This window comes from Alligator mississippiensis, chromosome 5 (genome assembly GCF_030867095.1).
Source record: "Alligator mississippiensis isolate rAllMis1 chromosome 5, rAllMis1, whole genome shotgun sequence".
Lineage (NCBI taxonomy): Eukaryota > Metazoa > Chordata > Crocodylia > Alligatoridae > Alligator > Alligator mississippiensis.
The window spans coordinates 29,649,532-29,664,577 of record NC_081828.1 but is presented as its reverse complement, the minus strand read 5'-3'; the positions used below and the strand labels follow the sequence as shown (position 1 = coordinate 29,664,577).

General features: G+C 46.4%; 1 protein-coding gene and 1 long non-coding RNA gene across 2 annotated transcripts in view; one reads left to right on the top strand and one right to left on the bottom strand.

Moving 5' to 3' along the window:
* The window catches only part of SELENOF (selenoprotein F), a 55,559-nt gene that overhangs the window by 32,432 nt on the left and 8,081 nt on the right, over window positions 1-15,046 (top strand). Inside the window, exon 3 of the mRNA XM_014599766.3 lies at window positions 3-66. Within this exon, the coding sequence (XP_014455252.1) occupies window positions 3-66 (64 nt within the window). The remainder of the gene's footprint in view (window positions 1-2; window positions 67-15,046) is intronic.
* Window positions 2,454-15,046, bottom strand: part of LOC132250759 (uncharacterized) — a 28,882-nt gene continuing 16,289 nt past the window's right edge. The window contains exon 3 of the long non-coding RNA XR_009462368.1: window positions 2,454-4,140. This is a non-coding gene — a long non-coding RNA (uncharacterized LOC132250759). The remainder of the gene's footprint in view (window positions 4,141-15,046) is intronic.

Here is a 15,046-nt window from a genome sequence, read left to right as displayed (position 1 = left end):
AGCTATATGCAGGGGCTGTTCTCGAAGTGTGTGGATGAAAATTGGGAAGGTTCCCTCAAGTCCAGGGTAAGTAAAGCTACCATTAACAATTCTGCCCCCAAATAGGAAATAATTGCTGCAGCTGAATGAATGGTATTTTTAAGCAGCTGTAAATTTTGTAGAGAACTCTTAAATTGGGAATGTTTTGTAGATTTTTTTATTACTGGAACTAATATACCATATTATTATATAACATTTACTGGCAAATTTATGGACTATTGTTAGCATAAATCCTGAAGCATCTAACTGTTGTGTCAGTGGATGATGGCATCTGACTACAGTGACTGGAATACAGCATTGAGAGAGGGAAATCAATAATGTCAGTATGTGATAGGAAGAAATATCAAAGAGAAGTCTACAGAGAATTCCAATATGGAAGTGTTTTCATGAAAGGAGGAAGGTTTTAAGTAATAGTAGCTCTTTTATCCATTCGATTAATAAATGCCTAGTGTGTCACTTGCTAGGCATACATTTCTCATTTAGGTAGATATTTCTAAAATAAATATAAACTCCACACCTGTAACATACTAAGCAACAAAATCCATAGTAGAAAGATTAATCGGTCTTTCCCTGCCTATTAAAGTAGCCAGACAATTCCCATTTTAAGGCTCTAGCACAGTTGCTTGCAATACCAAACTGTAACCATTTGGGTTGTTTTTGATGTTAAATATCTGCCTTGGGTAGACTTCTTTAATTTCAGTTAACACTTCATTTTTGAGAAAAAGACTAGGGGAAATGTATTAATATGATTTGTCTCTGTTTAAAAAAAATTGAAGTGCTATATTGTTCATACACCTTGGAATACGGACCTTGCATTTGGCAAAGAGTGTCCTTTGCCATCTCCAAATTTGGTCATATTATAAGCTTAAAACCATCTGCAACATAGGCTTAAGGCTGCCTATTTTAAATACAGCCAAGGAAAGATAAAGGAATAGACTAGGCAAGGAATGTGGAGAAACTGGAAGGGTCAGGAAGAGAAACTGACTGAGATTGGGAAAGACAGTATAGAATTGGGAGCTGATTGGCCATGGGAAAAATATTGAGATCAGAGAAAAGTCGAGCTAGGAAACAGTTGAGGGTGGGGGGGTAGAACAGAGAAGATAGACCAGACAAAGAGCTGTGGCAGAGGAAACTGAGTCTCCTTGTGCAAAGACTGAAGACCAAAACTGTACAGGGAGAGACTGAGTGAATGAACAATATAGGGAGGAAAAAGATGGAAACTAGGAGGCATGGGGAGAGGTGGAGTAAGTCAAACAAAGCCATGAGGGGAACTGGGACTTACTAGATGAGAAGAATTATACTGAAATAGGCATGAAAAATAAAGCCTGGGACTTGGGTGCAAAATAATAGAATTGGGACAAGGAGAAGGGGGGGAAGAGCTTTTGCTTGCTGAAGAAACCCCATCCATACTTATTGGTGGAAAAGTCACCACTCTTCTGCTGTCAGGAAATATTTGTGAGACCCACTGGCAAGGTATGTTTCATTTGCTTTTAGCACTGATCCAGAGGATATCCCTGTATTATTAGTTTCTCCATTAGTGCAATCAGGAAGGGCTTCTAAGTAGGGATGTAAATATAGTTTTAAAAATATTTGTTTAGCCTTCTCTAATTGTATCGATTAAATGATTAACCCATAACACAGCAGCATGGACACAGCTGCTGCTGGGAGCTGCTCTGGTTCATGGAGCTCTTTTACTGGGGGGAGGAGGCAAGCCCAGCCAGACAATACATTCCACCTGAAGTCCTGTGCTGGGAGGGAGGGAGCACTTTTGAAAGCAGCTAATTGCTTAATTGATGAGTCACTAGGCTGCTCCTGTTTTCTCCTTAGGCTATGGGTACTAGGTCCTCCTCCCTCTCCCCACCCCCTCCTCCTCCTCTCCTGCCTGCCCTCTGCCTTCAGATTCCTGCTGGGGCATCCCTGGGCTTCCCACAGTTTTCCTGTGACTGCCTGGAGCTAACAGATAACCTGTAAACTAACTGGTTATCGCTGCACTTAACAGTTAAACGATTAATCATTTAACCTTTCACATCCCTACTTTTAAAATAAAGCTAACGGTTACATAATAATTGAAACAAATGGTATTAATATTTTGTAACAAATGGTGTTAGTATGTCACATGACAGAATTTTTTTCCGGTTTGCCTGTTTATAAACCTAGGAAAATATACATCCAGGCTACAGTAATGTTATATGCCAAGTGCTCAAAAGCTAGGAAGTGGCAGTACTATTGTTAATTCGGTGATATTAGTGGACAAAATAGTTTGTTTTCATTTAAATTGGATATTTTTAATTAAACACATTTTTCTTTAACAAATACAATCCTTATTAAAGTCCAACTAATCTTAAAATCAATTAAACAACAATATAGTAATTAAAGAATAAAAATATTAAACAGCACTTGTTTGCTGCCAAAGTAGTAAAGAAAGTCCAGCCACTGAAATGGTGGTTAAGTTTCCAAAACCAGTTTGCTGATGTGATATCTCAAAGTTCTGATGATAGTCGCCTCTTCTGCAGGTGCAAACAACTTTTCTTTTCAGTTTGTACAGTTACTTTAGTTGTATAACTAGAGACTGCATAATAGCTAAAAAGACAGGGAAGTTTATTTTCTATTTCCAGGTGATGGAGAAGAATAAGTTGTGAGCGGATAAGATTTTAGTAGCGCTGAAGTCTCAAAAGGGCAAAAATAATCCATTTAATTCAGTAACTACAGATATGTTCTTTGTATAATAAATTAATTTGTTTTTACAAGGTAAACATTTTGATATATTTAGAATTTGTTTTACATTTAACAAATTTAAGTAGAATTTTTCAAATTTTGTTTTTACATTTAATAGAATTCCAGTTCATGAGTGAAAGAGCAGTAAATATATTTAAATATTCCATGCAAAAATAAAACTGATTCATCAGGATTAAGAGTCACCCATGTGGGAGTGCCATATGTTCATAGATTCATAAATTATAGAGTTGGAAGGGACCCAATGGATCATTGTGTCTGACACCCTGCCCCTGGCAGGAAAGAGGACCAAGGTCAGATGACCCCAGCCAAGTGATTGTCAAGCCTCCTCTTGAAGACCTCCAAGTTAGGTGACAGCACCACCTCTCCTGGAAGCCCATTCCAGACTCTGGCCACCCTTATTGTAAAAAATGTCTTCCTAATGTCTAACCTAAATCTACTCTCCATTAGTTTGCACCCATTATTCCTAGTTACTCCCTGGGGCGCTTTGGTAAACAGTGCATCCCCAATTCCCTGCTGTCATCCCCTGATAAATTTATCAGTGGCTACAGGGTCACCCCTCAGCTGTCTTTTTGTACAGGCTGAAGAGATCCAGATCTCTCAACCTCTCCTCGTACGGTCTTTTACAGAGACCGCTAATCATGTGAGTGTCCTCTGAACCCTCTCCAGATCCTCCATGTCCCTCTTGAAGTGCGGCACCCAAAACTGGGCACAGTACTCCAGCACAGCACAGTGCGGCCTGACTAATGCTGCACAGAGGGGGAGCATCACATCCCTCGATCGGTTGGTCATGCATCTGCTAATACACGACAAAGTGCAATTGGCTTTTTTGATGGCCTCGTCACACTGCCGGCTCATGTTCGTCTTGGAGTCAACTATGACTCTAAGATCTCTCTCAGCCTCTGAGCTGCTGAGGCAGACATCCCCCAACCTGTAGGTGTGCTGGGGATTCCTCCCTCTTAGGTGGAGTACCTTACATTTATCTTTGTTGAATTGCATCCTATTATATTCTGCCCACTGATCTAACCTGTCCAGGTTGGCCTGTAACTGTTCCCTGCCCTCTGGTGTATTAACTTTGCCCCATAATTTGGTATCATCCATGAACTTGGGAGGGTGCTCACCACACCCTCATCCAAATTGCTAATGAAGATCCTGTGGAATCCCATTCCCACCTCCTTCCAGGCGGAGAGTGACCCATCAACCACCACTCTCTGGGTGCGGTCCCTAAGCCAGTTAGCCACCCACCTGACTGTGTAGGCATCCACTCCACAGCCTGTTAGCCCATCTGGTCATTATAGCACTCTCCGAAGAGGTGGGAAACATCTGGTCAAGTTCCTTCAGACGGAGGCTGATTGGGGGCTGGATCTCCTACAATGTGGGTGAACCAATTGGATAAAAGGGCACAATTATCCTGTATAAAACAAAGCTAGAATATGATCCAGGTGGCATACTCTGGCATTATTTACAGGCAAGGTAAGTGGAAGAATGTCCAATTTGTGCAGGCAGGAGTTGTGCAGCTTTGTCAAGGTTTAAGAGATTCTGGGCATGAGAACAGATTGGTACCTCCAGGGCTAGGTAGCAGCTGAGCAAGGATCTGAAGTTTCTAAATTCTGAAATTTAATGCCTAAATCCTTTTGTGGATCTAATCTCTCCTTAAATATCTGCATCAATTTCTCATTTATAAAATCAGGTTTTTTATGATGCCCAGGTGCAACTGAGATTACTGCACAGCTTGGAAGTTTTGGTAACAGTTTGTTCCACTCACATAGCCTGACTACTCCTAGATAGCATCCCTGAGCTACTCCTTTTCTTAATGTGACAGGCCTTGTGATTTGGTGCTAGTGAGCACTCTTCTGGCAGCCTTTGTCCAATGGCTAATTCAAGAGACTTAAACAGCTTCAAAACAAAGTATAATTAATTTATCCCAAGTTAAATAGCAAGAACAACCACAAACAAAAAGGTTATACATCTAAGACTCCCACATGTAGTTTCTTGCAAGTTTTGAATGAGTTCCATTCAGTCCAAACAAACCCTTTCCTTCAGGTCAGAGGGACTCTGGCAGCCCCTAAAACTGTCTGTTCAGGTGCTCTTCTGTAGGCCAGAGTCTATAGTATTTCACTTGCCCCTTAATTCTAGGTTTGGGACTGAGAAAAGCTTTCTAGTATGGTGCTAACCAGGCAAGTAGGCAGTTCCCCACTAACATCTTTCTAATAATTTCCTTCAGGATTCTTTCTAGCAATGACCTAATCTTTGTCATTGTTTCATTTTTCTGTCCCACCCCTTCCCCCATTAGCTTCCTTTGATAGAACTGTATGCAGTCAGACGTATCAAGCAGGTAAAGATGCAGTGCATATGATATAAAATCATTGTGATAACTCCCCCATTCTCTGTATTTTCTCATAGCAAATAATTATAATGAACTTTGATTGTCTACAGCTGAATGATACAGAAAACCGTAAGAAGAGACAAACAATTCTGTCATCAGAGTAGTATTTGAATAATGAGAAGACTCTAATGAGGAGAAAACAAAGTATTGTATAATTTTAGCCTGTGTGCTTTGAGACATGTCTTGAGAGAAAAAATAGCATGTGGTAATCTAATTCAAAACTAGCATAATGCTTATGCATCGGGGATGGATTTAAGTCACAGATAACTATACAGAATCATAGAAAACTGGGGTTGGAAGGGACTTGAGGAGGTTGTCTAGTCCAACCCCCTGCTCAAAGCAGGACCATCCCCAACTATATAGGACATCTATCAACCTAATTTAGAATAGCAGCATTCTTACACTAGTCAGGTTCTTTGTCGTTCATTGTAAGATGTTCTGAGCCTTTCTGGATATGGTGAGATGCACTGTATTTCACGGTTAATAAGTCAAGTTTTAAGACAAATTTTTCACACTTAAAATTCAGCCTCAACTTGTACACCATCCCTCACCTTGATGTGTGAGGCTATGGAAGTCCAGGCAGGCTTGTGGGAGAGACGGCATGCTGGCGGGCTCCTGGGAAGTTGGATCAGGTGCCTGGGAACTTGGGCAGCACGTGGCCCACTAGCTGCCTGCCCAGGGGGGTACTGCTGCCACAGAGGGAAGGAGCGGGCCCCTCCCCACCACAGCTCAGGGGCTGCCTGGGCCAGTGGCAGCTCGCCCCCAACCCTGGGACAGGCAGGAAGGCTCTGCTGAAAGTTGAATCAGGCTCCTCACCACTTGTGTCTTCAGCAGGCTCCTGCAGCCGTCAGGACACCTGGTGCCTCATAGAAAGGGGCTGGCTTGACTCAGGAGCAGTGCGGAGTGTTGGGCAGGAATGGTGAGGAAGGCTAGCTCTTCCCAACACCCTTAGCCTCCTCCCTCCCCTGCCCAACACCCCACACTGTCCCTGGAGCAAGTCAGCCCCTGCCCAGGAGCCGCTAGGCATCCTGCCAGCCACAGGTGCTGGCTGAAAGCATAAGTGGCAGGGGCCTGATCCTTCTTTTGGCAGAGCCTCCCCACCTGTCCTGGGGCTGGGGAGCAAGCTGCCGCTGGGCTGGGCAACCCCTGAGCTGCGGGGGGGGCGGGGCAGTCCTTCCTTCCACAGCAGCAGCACCCCCCTGAGGCCACCCGGGTGAGCTGCTAGTAGGCCAGGTGCTGCCCAAGCTCCTAGGTGTTTGATCCAACTTTCTGGGAGCCTGCTAGCATGCCACCTCTCCCATGAGCCTGCCTGGGCTTCCAGTGCCTTGGACACCAAGGCAGGGTCAACTGATACACCGGACATACAAAAATCCTAACTTTTTAATAGAAATATGGGGTCGATCTATGCATCATAAAATATGGTAAATCTAAATAATAAATACCATCACCACCAATGATGATTAATAATGGAATTGTACTGTAATTATGTAAAATTTTCTTTGCTTTACCCTCTCTTGCAAAGGATAGGCTTCTTCTGAGATTCTTTCGTGTTTAGTTAAAACCAGTTTCCTAAGTGTCCTGTTAAGATACTTAGTCCCCCACATCTCATATCCATGTGTGTTGAGGAATAATGATAAACCTGCAAAAAGAGTTTCATGGAGGACCTTGGCATAAATTAACCCTGACATGGAACTACTTTGTTACACCTCTGGTATATAATCTCCTTGTCAGTATTCTTGAGAGTCCTTCCTCCTCTCCTGTGTAATCCTGTACTCTCAATCCTTGCTTTTGTAAACAAGTTCATTGATCTCCTTAATCCTATTAAACTTCAAGCCTGTTTTTTAAAATGACTGAATGAAGCCTAGTGGACTGCCAGCCTGTGCCCTCCTTTGATTGTCAACCTTTGCTGAGAATAGAGGGAAGGATTGACCAGAACGTTAACATGTATATAATTTTCCTTTAGTTATCAAGTTCCATACACATACACATAGACATGTGCGCGCACATACATTTCCCAATAAAAGATGTCTTCAGACAAGGGGTGCACTGATAGAGATTTGGGGGGGCTGATACCGATAGCCGATTTTTAAGGAGGCATATCAGCCGATACTGATCCTATTTCCAATACGCAGCCCAGCAGCTTAAAGAGCTGCATCCAGCTGGTAGGGCTGTTGTGGTGGAAGGGATAGGGGGAAAGGAAGGGGCGTTGGGGGACAGATCAAGGCCCCTGGGGGTGGGGGGGCTGGGGCAGGCATTTACCCAACCAGGGCGGTGTGGGGTGCTGGACAAGCCATGGCTCATCTGGGGAGCATGGGGGAGGCAGCTCCTGCTGCTGTGCACACTCCAGGAACAGGGGGTATGCCCAGGGGGGAGGTGTGTGCCCCTGCATATGTGTGGGGTGGGGTGGGCTGCAGATGCGGGCTGGATCCGGGACTGTGCCAAGCTCTTCCCGGTGTGTGGGGGAGAAGGGTGGTTGGGCCCAACTGCACTTGGAATGGGCAACGGCAGCACTGGGAGGGGGCTATGAAGAAGCTGCAGCCACCCCAAAATTCACCATAGCCCCCCAACCCCCCTCCCAGTGCCACTGCCACCCACCCCCCTGCGCAGCCTGGCCCAACCCCCACCCCCCTGCCTCCACATACTGGGAAGAGCCCAGCACTGCCCTAGTCCGCAGCTGCAGCCCACACTACACCGCCCTGCCCCGCGCAGATCCGGGGGCACACGGCTCCCCCCATGCCCTCCCGGAGTGCACACAGCAGTGGAAGCCGCCCCCACTCCCTGTTCCCCCCAGATGAGCTGTTGCTCCATCCCATGCCCTGCCTCGTCCCGACTGTGCAGCATCTGCATGGCCCCACTCCTTCCCTCACTACAGGGGCCTCGATCTGCCTTCCTACACCCCTTCCTTCTCCCCTCCCCTTCCACCCCAACACTTAACAGCTGGACACAGCTCTCCAAGCTGCTGGGCTGTGCTCCTGCCTACTTAGGTACTGCGCTGTGGCTGCTTGAATGCATGGGCATTTATCAGCCAAATTATTGACCACACCAGGCCAATTTCATAGATTCATAGATGCTAGGGTCGGAAGGGACCTCAATAGATCATCGAGTCCAACCCCCTGCATAGGGAGGAAAGAGTGCTGGGTTCAGATGACCCCAGCTAGATGCCTATCTAACCTCCTCTTGAAGACCCCCAGGGTAGGGAAGAGCACCACCTCCCTTGGGAGCCTGTTCCAGACCTTGACCACTCGAACTGTGAAGAAGTTCTTCCTAATGTCTAATCTAAATCTGCTCTCTGCTAGCTTGTGGTCATTATTTCTTGTAACCCCCGGGGGCGCCTTGGTGAATAAAACCTCACCAATTCCCTTCTGTGCCCCCGTGATGAACTTATAGGCAGCCACAAGGTCGCCTCTCAACCTTCTCTTGCAGAGGCTGAAGAGGTCCAGGTGCCCCAGTCTCTCCTCATAGGGCCTGGACCGCAAGCCCCTAACCATACGAGTGGCCCTCCTCTGGACCCTCTCCAGGTTATCCACATCCCTCTTGAAGTGTGGCGCCCAAAACTGCATGCAATATTCCAACTGCAGTCTGACCAGCGCCTGATGGAAGTATCACCTCCTTGGATCTGTTCGTCATGCATCTGCTGATGCACGATAAAGTGCCATTAGCTTTTCTGATGGCTTCATCACGCTGCTGACTCATGTTCATCTTGGAGTTCACTAGGACTCCAAGATCCCTTTCCACTTCCGTGCCACCAAGCAGGTCATTTCCTAGGCAGTAGGTATGCTGGACATTTTTCCTCCCTAGGTGCAGCACTTTGCATTTCTCCTTGTTGCATTGCATTCTGTTGTTTTCTGCCCATATGTCCAACCTGTCCAGGTCTGCTTGTAGTTGTTCCCTGCCCTCTGGTGTGTCCACTTCTCCCCACAGTTTTGTGTCATCTGCAAACTTGGACAGAGTACACTTCACTCCCTCATCCAAGTCTCTGATGAAGATATTGAAGAGTATCGGTCCAAGGACCGAGCCCTGCGGGACCCCGCTGCCCACACCCTTCCAGGTCGATACCGACCCATCCACTACGACTCTCTGGGTGCGACCCTCTAGCTAATTCGCCACCCACCAGACTGTGCAGTCATCCAAGTCACAGCCTCTTAACTTGTTTACCAGTATGGTGTGGGATACCGTATCGAAGGCCTTCCTGAAGTCTCAGTATACGACATCAACCCCTACTCCTGCGTCCAGGCGTTTTGTAACCTGGTCATAAAAAGAGACTAGATTAGTCAGGCATGATCTACCTGCTACGAACCTCTGCTGGTTTCCCCTCAGCATAATTTGTCCTGCTGGGCTCTCGCAAATGTGAGCCTTGATAATTTTTTCGAAGACTTTGCCTAGGATGGAGGTGAAACTGACTGACCTATAGTTGGCTGGATCCTCCTTCCTCCCCTTCTTGAAAATGGGGACCACATCGGCCCTTTTCCAGTCCTCCGGGACTATTCTAGTTTTGCTCAAACACTTCTGTAATTTTACTTTCTATAAAAAAAAAATCTTGAATTATTCCACCGTAAATGCCCTAGATTTATCTAGAGCAGTGGCTTTCAAACTGTGTTTCACAGAACCGTAGTATTCCACAGTAAGTCATCCAGGGTTCTGCAAAGATTTTGGAGGTAATGTTGGAGCTGGCCAGGAGCTGGTGCATCACCTTTGCTGGATCAGGTTGCCTGGCTCTGCATCAGTCTTTAGGATAGGGATAGGGGCTCCATGACAGATACGAACAGCGCATGCCCCTGGAGGCTGGGGGCACGTCTGCGCTGGCAGTGGCGGGAGCCTAGCAGCGGTGAGTGGGGAGCTCCTGCAGACACCACCAGCGCTGGTGGCGTCATGGGGTGGGGGTCACAGGCGCCAACCAGGGGTCAGTGACCACTTGGAGGTGCTGCACGGCAGCAGCTGATGACAGAAGAAGTTATATGAAAGGATTCCATGACTTCAGGAAGTTTGAAAACCACTGATCTAGGGGTTTGTTTCCACTTGTCACTTGAATGCTTGTTATAGAAGTTAAGTTGACTGAAGGTCATGTTGCTGCTTTTGAAGCTTCTGAAGCACTGGTATTTTTAGGTTATATTGAACTGTGTAGCCTGTCATTGCCAATGCTCTCACTACAGATGTTCACTTCAATTTGATTCCTGTCTAATGGCTCCCACTAGGATTTTTTTTCTTTCAAAGTTTACACAAAATGGCAGCACTAATTGCTGGGTTGTGTATGTATTAGACTTACATGGATTAGCGTGTGTTAATTCTGTAACTGACCTTGAGTTCTTCATTTTTTAAATACTCAAATATTGATTCATTTTTGTCATGTGGCTCACCCTCCATCAGATTTAAATGTACTACATAAAAAGATACGCCAGAGGTACTGTTTACCCAAAAATGGTTTCGGCGGAGTTAAAGAGTTACTTGTGAAATTGAAAAGTGAAAATCTTAAGCTGCCTTTATGCAAGTTATACAATAAGAGTTGGAAGTTGGAGAAACCAGAATTATATAGTTAATATGATTCTATGGCATTAATTCGTCAATGTAAAGTTTAAAGTGTAATTTTTAAAAAATACCTATATTCAAGAAATGTGAATTTTACGTCTATAGTAGGGGGTTACAACCTTTTTTAGCAAGTGTACCCCTTCTGCCTCAAAGTTTCAGCTCATGTACCCCTTTATATTTTTCTTCGGGGGGGGGGGCAGATTGAGGCTCCTGTAGTGAGGGAAGGAGTGGGGCAGGGGCAGAAGCAGGCGCTGCGCACCCGGGTTAGCATGCAGGACAGAGCCGCAAGAGTGGTTCATCTAGGAGGCATGGGGAGTGGGGGGCAGTTCTTGCCATTGCATGGACCCCAATGAAGGTCTAGGGGGGCACGTGCCACCCAGATCTGTGTGCAGGGCAGAAGCACTGCTGCTGCAGGCTGGACTCTGCACCCCAGTGCCCCAGGAGCTGTGCGATGCCATGTGCCTGCTGCTGCCAGGCAGGCAGAGAACAGATACACACACACACACACACACACACATATATATGCAGACATAGGCACAAATAGACACATGCAGGCACACACATTCAGACAGACGGACACAGATGCGTACACAAGCACAGCTCAGCAGGTAAGAGTGTGTTGGGGGAAGGGGCAGGGCAGGGGAGAGGGAAGGGGCTGTGGGGGGGTGTCTCTGTGTCCAGTCCCAAGGCTGGGGGTGGGGGGAGTAAGGGCAGCAGTGCCCCTCTGCAGGCTGCACATGCACCACCCGGCTAGCCCGAGTGGGTGGGGGCAAGGCTTGCACGTGGCGGCCACCCCCCACCATGCTGCTGCTGCAGTGCCCTGCAGAGTTTTCCTGCAGCTGGTCGCATATGCAGCTCTGCAGGCTGCTGATGGGCGGTGTGCAAGGGGTAAGGCACGTCAGCAGCCCGCAGAGCTGCATGTGCAACTGACTGCAGGAAAGCAGTGCAAGGCATGGCAATGGCAGCAGTTCCCATGTGCATGCCCCGTGTCACCCCCCCCCGGCCAGCTGCGTGGCGTGTGTCCAGCTCACAAAGGGGCACCACTGCCCTGGCCCCCCCTCCCTGACCCTGCTCCTGGGAGCAGGCACAGAGAGCAAGCTGAGGTGGGGGGCAGGGAGGCTCTGCAGTGTGCTGTGTGGGTGACGTGTTCCTCCCCAGATAAGAAGTGAAGTATGGGAAGGTGCCTGGGGAGATGCCACTGCCATACCACGTCATCCCCATTTGATGCCTACCTATGTGTACTCCCTACACAGGTACCCTTAGGAGGTACCTGTACCCAGTTGACATCCCCTACACAGGTACCCTTAGGAGGTACCTGTAGCCCTGGTTGACACCCCCTGATCTATAGAATATGTTCAGATTGAGTCATTGGATGTCAGATAACCAACTAAAATATGAGGAACACTGAAAAACTTGAGGAATCAGCAAAATATTTACTTTGGAAAAATGGTTTTTTTTCATTAAAAGATACACCATAAAAATTTCTACAGTTTAAGTCTTTGTATTAATGAGGCCACCCATTTGTCCTGGCTATTTGCACTTGCACTGCAGGAAGTGAAAGGTAACCCACAGTAGACTATAAGCTATACGTATATAATTGATTTAAACAATTTCATTTTACTCTTCATCACAAAACATATCACTTTCTTTGAATATTACCATTTGTTTTCAAAGGCTTAAATGTTTCTGATAATTCTGTGATTACAATTGAATAACATATAACATATATGTAACATATATGTTATATAACACGCATATATATAACATGTTATATAACACATTTGTTATATATATGTGTGTGTTTACACACACACACATATACATATATGTATTTTATTACAGTTTAGATAGAACAAAACTAGATGTTGGATTAACTTTCTGCCTTGTGATAATTTGTGACCATGAATGATAAGGTTTTTTTGCAAGGGGTTCCTTTAGACATTTTGTTTGGGTCAATTTATTTGCTGTGATGCTTTCTGATACTAATTTTGGGCCTAATATAAACTTTTTTTTAGTTTCAGTCCAGGGACCACTCTTAGGTCTACTTAAATGTATCTTCTTGAGTATGGTAGGACACTTGATTAGTGTAATAGTTTTTCCCTTTTACCCAGTTGTTTACATTAATCAGCCTGCTCCCCCACTTAGTCTAAGTTTTCAAAAAAATTATAAAAGTTCAATGTTTCACAAATAATCATACTGCTAGTTAATAAAGATTAGTCTCTCTTTGGAAAGGAAAGCAGCAGCAATTTGTGTAATACCTCCTTTAATATCTTTGTGTTTTAGAAATGTCACCCCAGCTGAATAGTGTTGTCTCAATAAAAGTTCTTGCTTCACAGATACTTCTCAGTGGAAAAACCAGTCTTGTGACAGTTTGAGGTATAAGATGTGTGTTGAAATCCATTTAAATGCATTAGAAAAAGTAGGAAGGCAAGGTTCTTTGGGTAAATGTGATATCTTTTATTAGACCAACTAAATAATTGTAAAAAAGTTCTTTTTCCAGTTATTTATTTGGTCTAATAAAAGATATTACAATCTACCCACAGAACCTTGCCAGCCTATTTTTTCTAATGCATTGCCTGCCTGTGTCCTTAGACCAACACAGTTGCAACCAACACCCCTTAAAAAAGTAAAGATTTTAAGACTTGAAATATTCTTCTAAAAATAGAATTTGCTTTACACCAGCTTTGAAAGCTACTCCTCTTTTTTCATACACCTAACTGAAGATTTGTTATTTATGACATTGTTCTTAGAACATTACTAAAGTAGTCATTTGCCTGGCTACACAGTCATGACACCTTTTTGAGCTGTACTGGCCAGATAGGGGGTATATGAATATCTCTCAAGCAAAGTCTCTTGTCACTTAATTCCTTACTTTCCACCAGCTCATACAGGCCTTGTACAGAGGGAGAGTCACTGCTCTCTCAGGAGAAACTGTGAGTACTGTATACAGATGTTCAGGTCTTTTACAAATGGCCACTACAAAAAAATATAACCTAGGAACAACTAGGGTTATATTACTCCCAGGAGAGTTTCTCCTGGGACAGTGAATGTCTATACATGCCATAGCTTCTCTCAGAAGAGAACACAGTCCTCTGGCTTCTCCTTCTCCACCCCAGGGAGACAGTGTGTCACTCACTGGACTCTGCTGGTCTAGAACATGCCTCCTTCACAATGTCCACCTTGTGTTGCTGGGAAATGCAGGCTGACCACGGGCAGCCTGGGTTACCCAGTTAGGGCTGCCCTGTGCACAGCTGCAATCGAATGTCAGGACATGCAGCTCTAGGTAAGTTTCTGTATCCAGAGAGAAAACATGGGAGAATTTTCCCAGGTTTGTTGTGTACGCAGCCACAGTCAAGGAACTTAATTTGTTCCTTTTGCATAGAATATAGTCTTTATTGCACAGCAATTTAACCACATAAATAGGGGAATATCTAGGAGTAGGCAAGTGGCACCACCTTTATATTAGTGCTGTCCATTAATGGCAATTAAGGCAAGAACCAATTAATGCGTTAATCGTATATGTGGTTTTGGAGCCTGTGCCCGGGCTGCCCTGGCCCACTGCTGTCATTGTCATCTCTGGGCTGCCCAGTGGGGCAATGGTGGCAGTGCAGAGGAGCTGCAGGGCAGCCTGGGCACAGGCTCCAGGCAGCTGCAGCAGGAAGGGAGGGGGTTGCACCCAGACATGCACAACCCCCATCCAGGGCCCTGAGCAGCTGGGCTGGCAGGGCTGCCTAGCACCCTGGCTCAGACTCAGGGTGGGTTGGGACCTGTGGCACGAGCCACCTCCAGGCCTGTGGGTCCCTGCACATCCTGAGAGAACAGTAGCTACAGTAGCCCTGTGCCCCTGCGGAGGCAGCCACTGCTGGCAGGTGGGGTGGGATTCCTGCAGAGCCACCTCCCGCAGCCCTGGCTCCGTATGCTTGGCCCCAGCCCAGTGCTGACGGAGCCTGAGCTGCACCCAGTGCTGCCACAGTAGGAAAGCCCAGGCGGCATTGAGTGGAGAGTGGCAACTCTGCCCAGCTCAGTGGCAGCACTGGGCTGGGGCCGGGTTTGCAGCACAGATGCTATGAGAGGTGGCTCTACAGGAATCCCGCCCACTGGCAGTAGCTGCCTCTGTAAGGGCACAAGGTGTGGGGCCGCTGTTGCTGCCACTTGCCGGGGGAAGGCCCAGACTGGGGACCCACAGACCCAGAGGCAGCTCATGCCAAAGCTGCTAGGCGGTCCTGATCCACCTCAAGTCATGGGCCTAAGGGTGCTAGGCAGACCTGCCATGGCCACGCTGTCTGGGATACAGGCTCCAGGCAGCTGCAGCAGGGGGCACGATTGCCCATAACCTGCAGCCAGGCTAGCAGCGCCAGGGCTTTG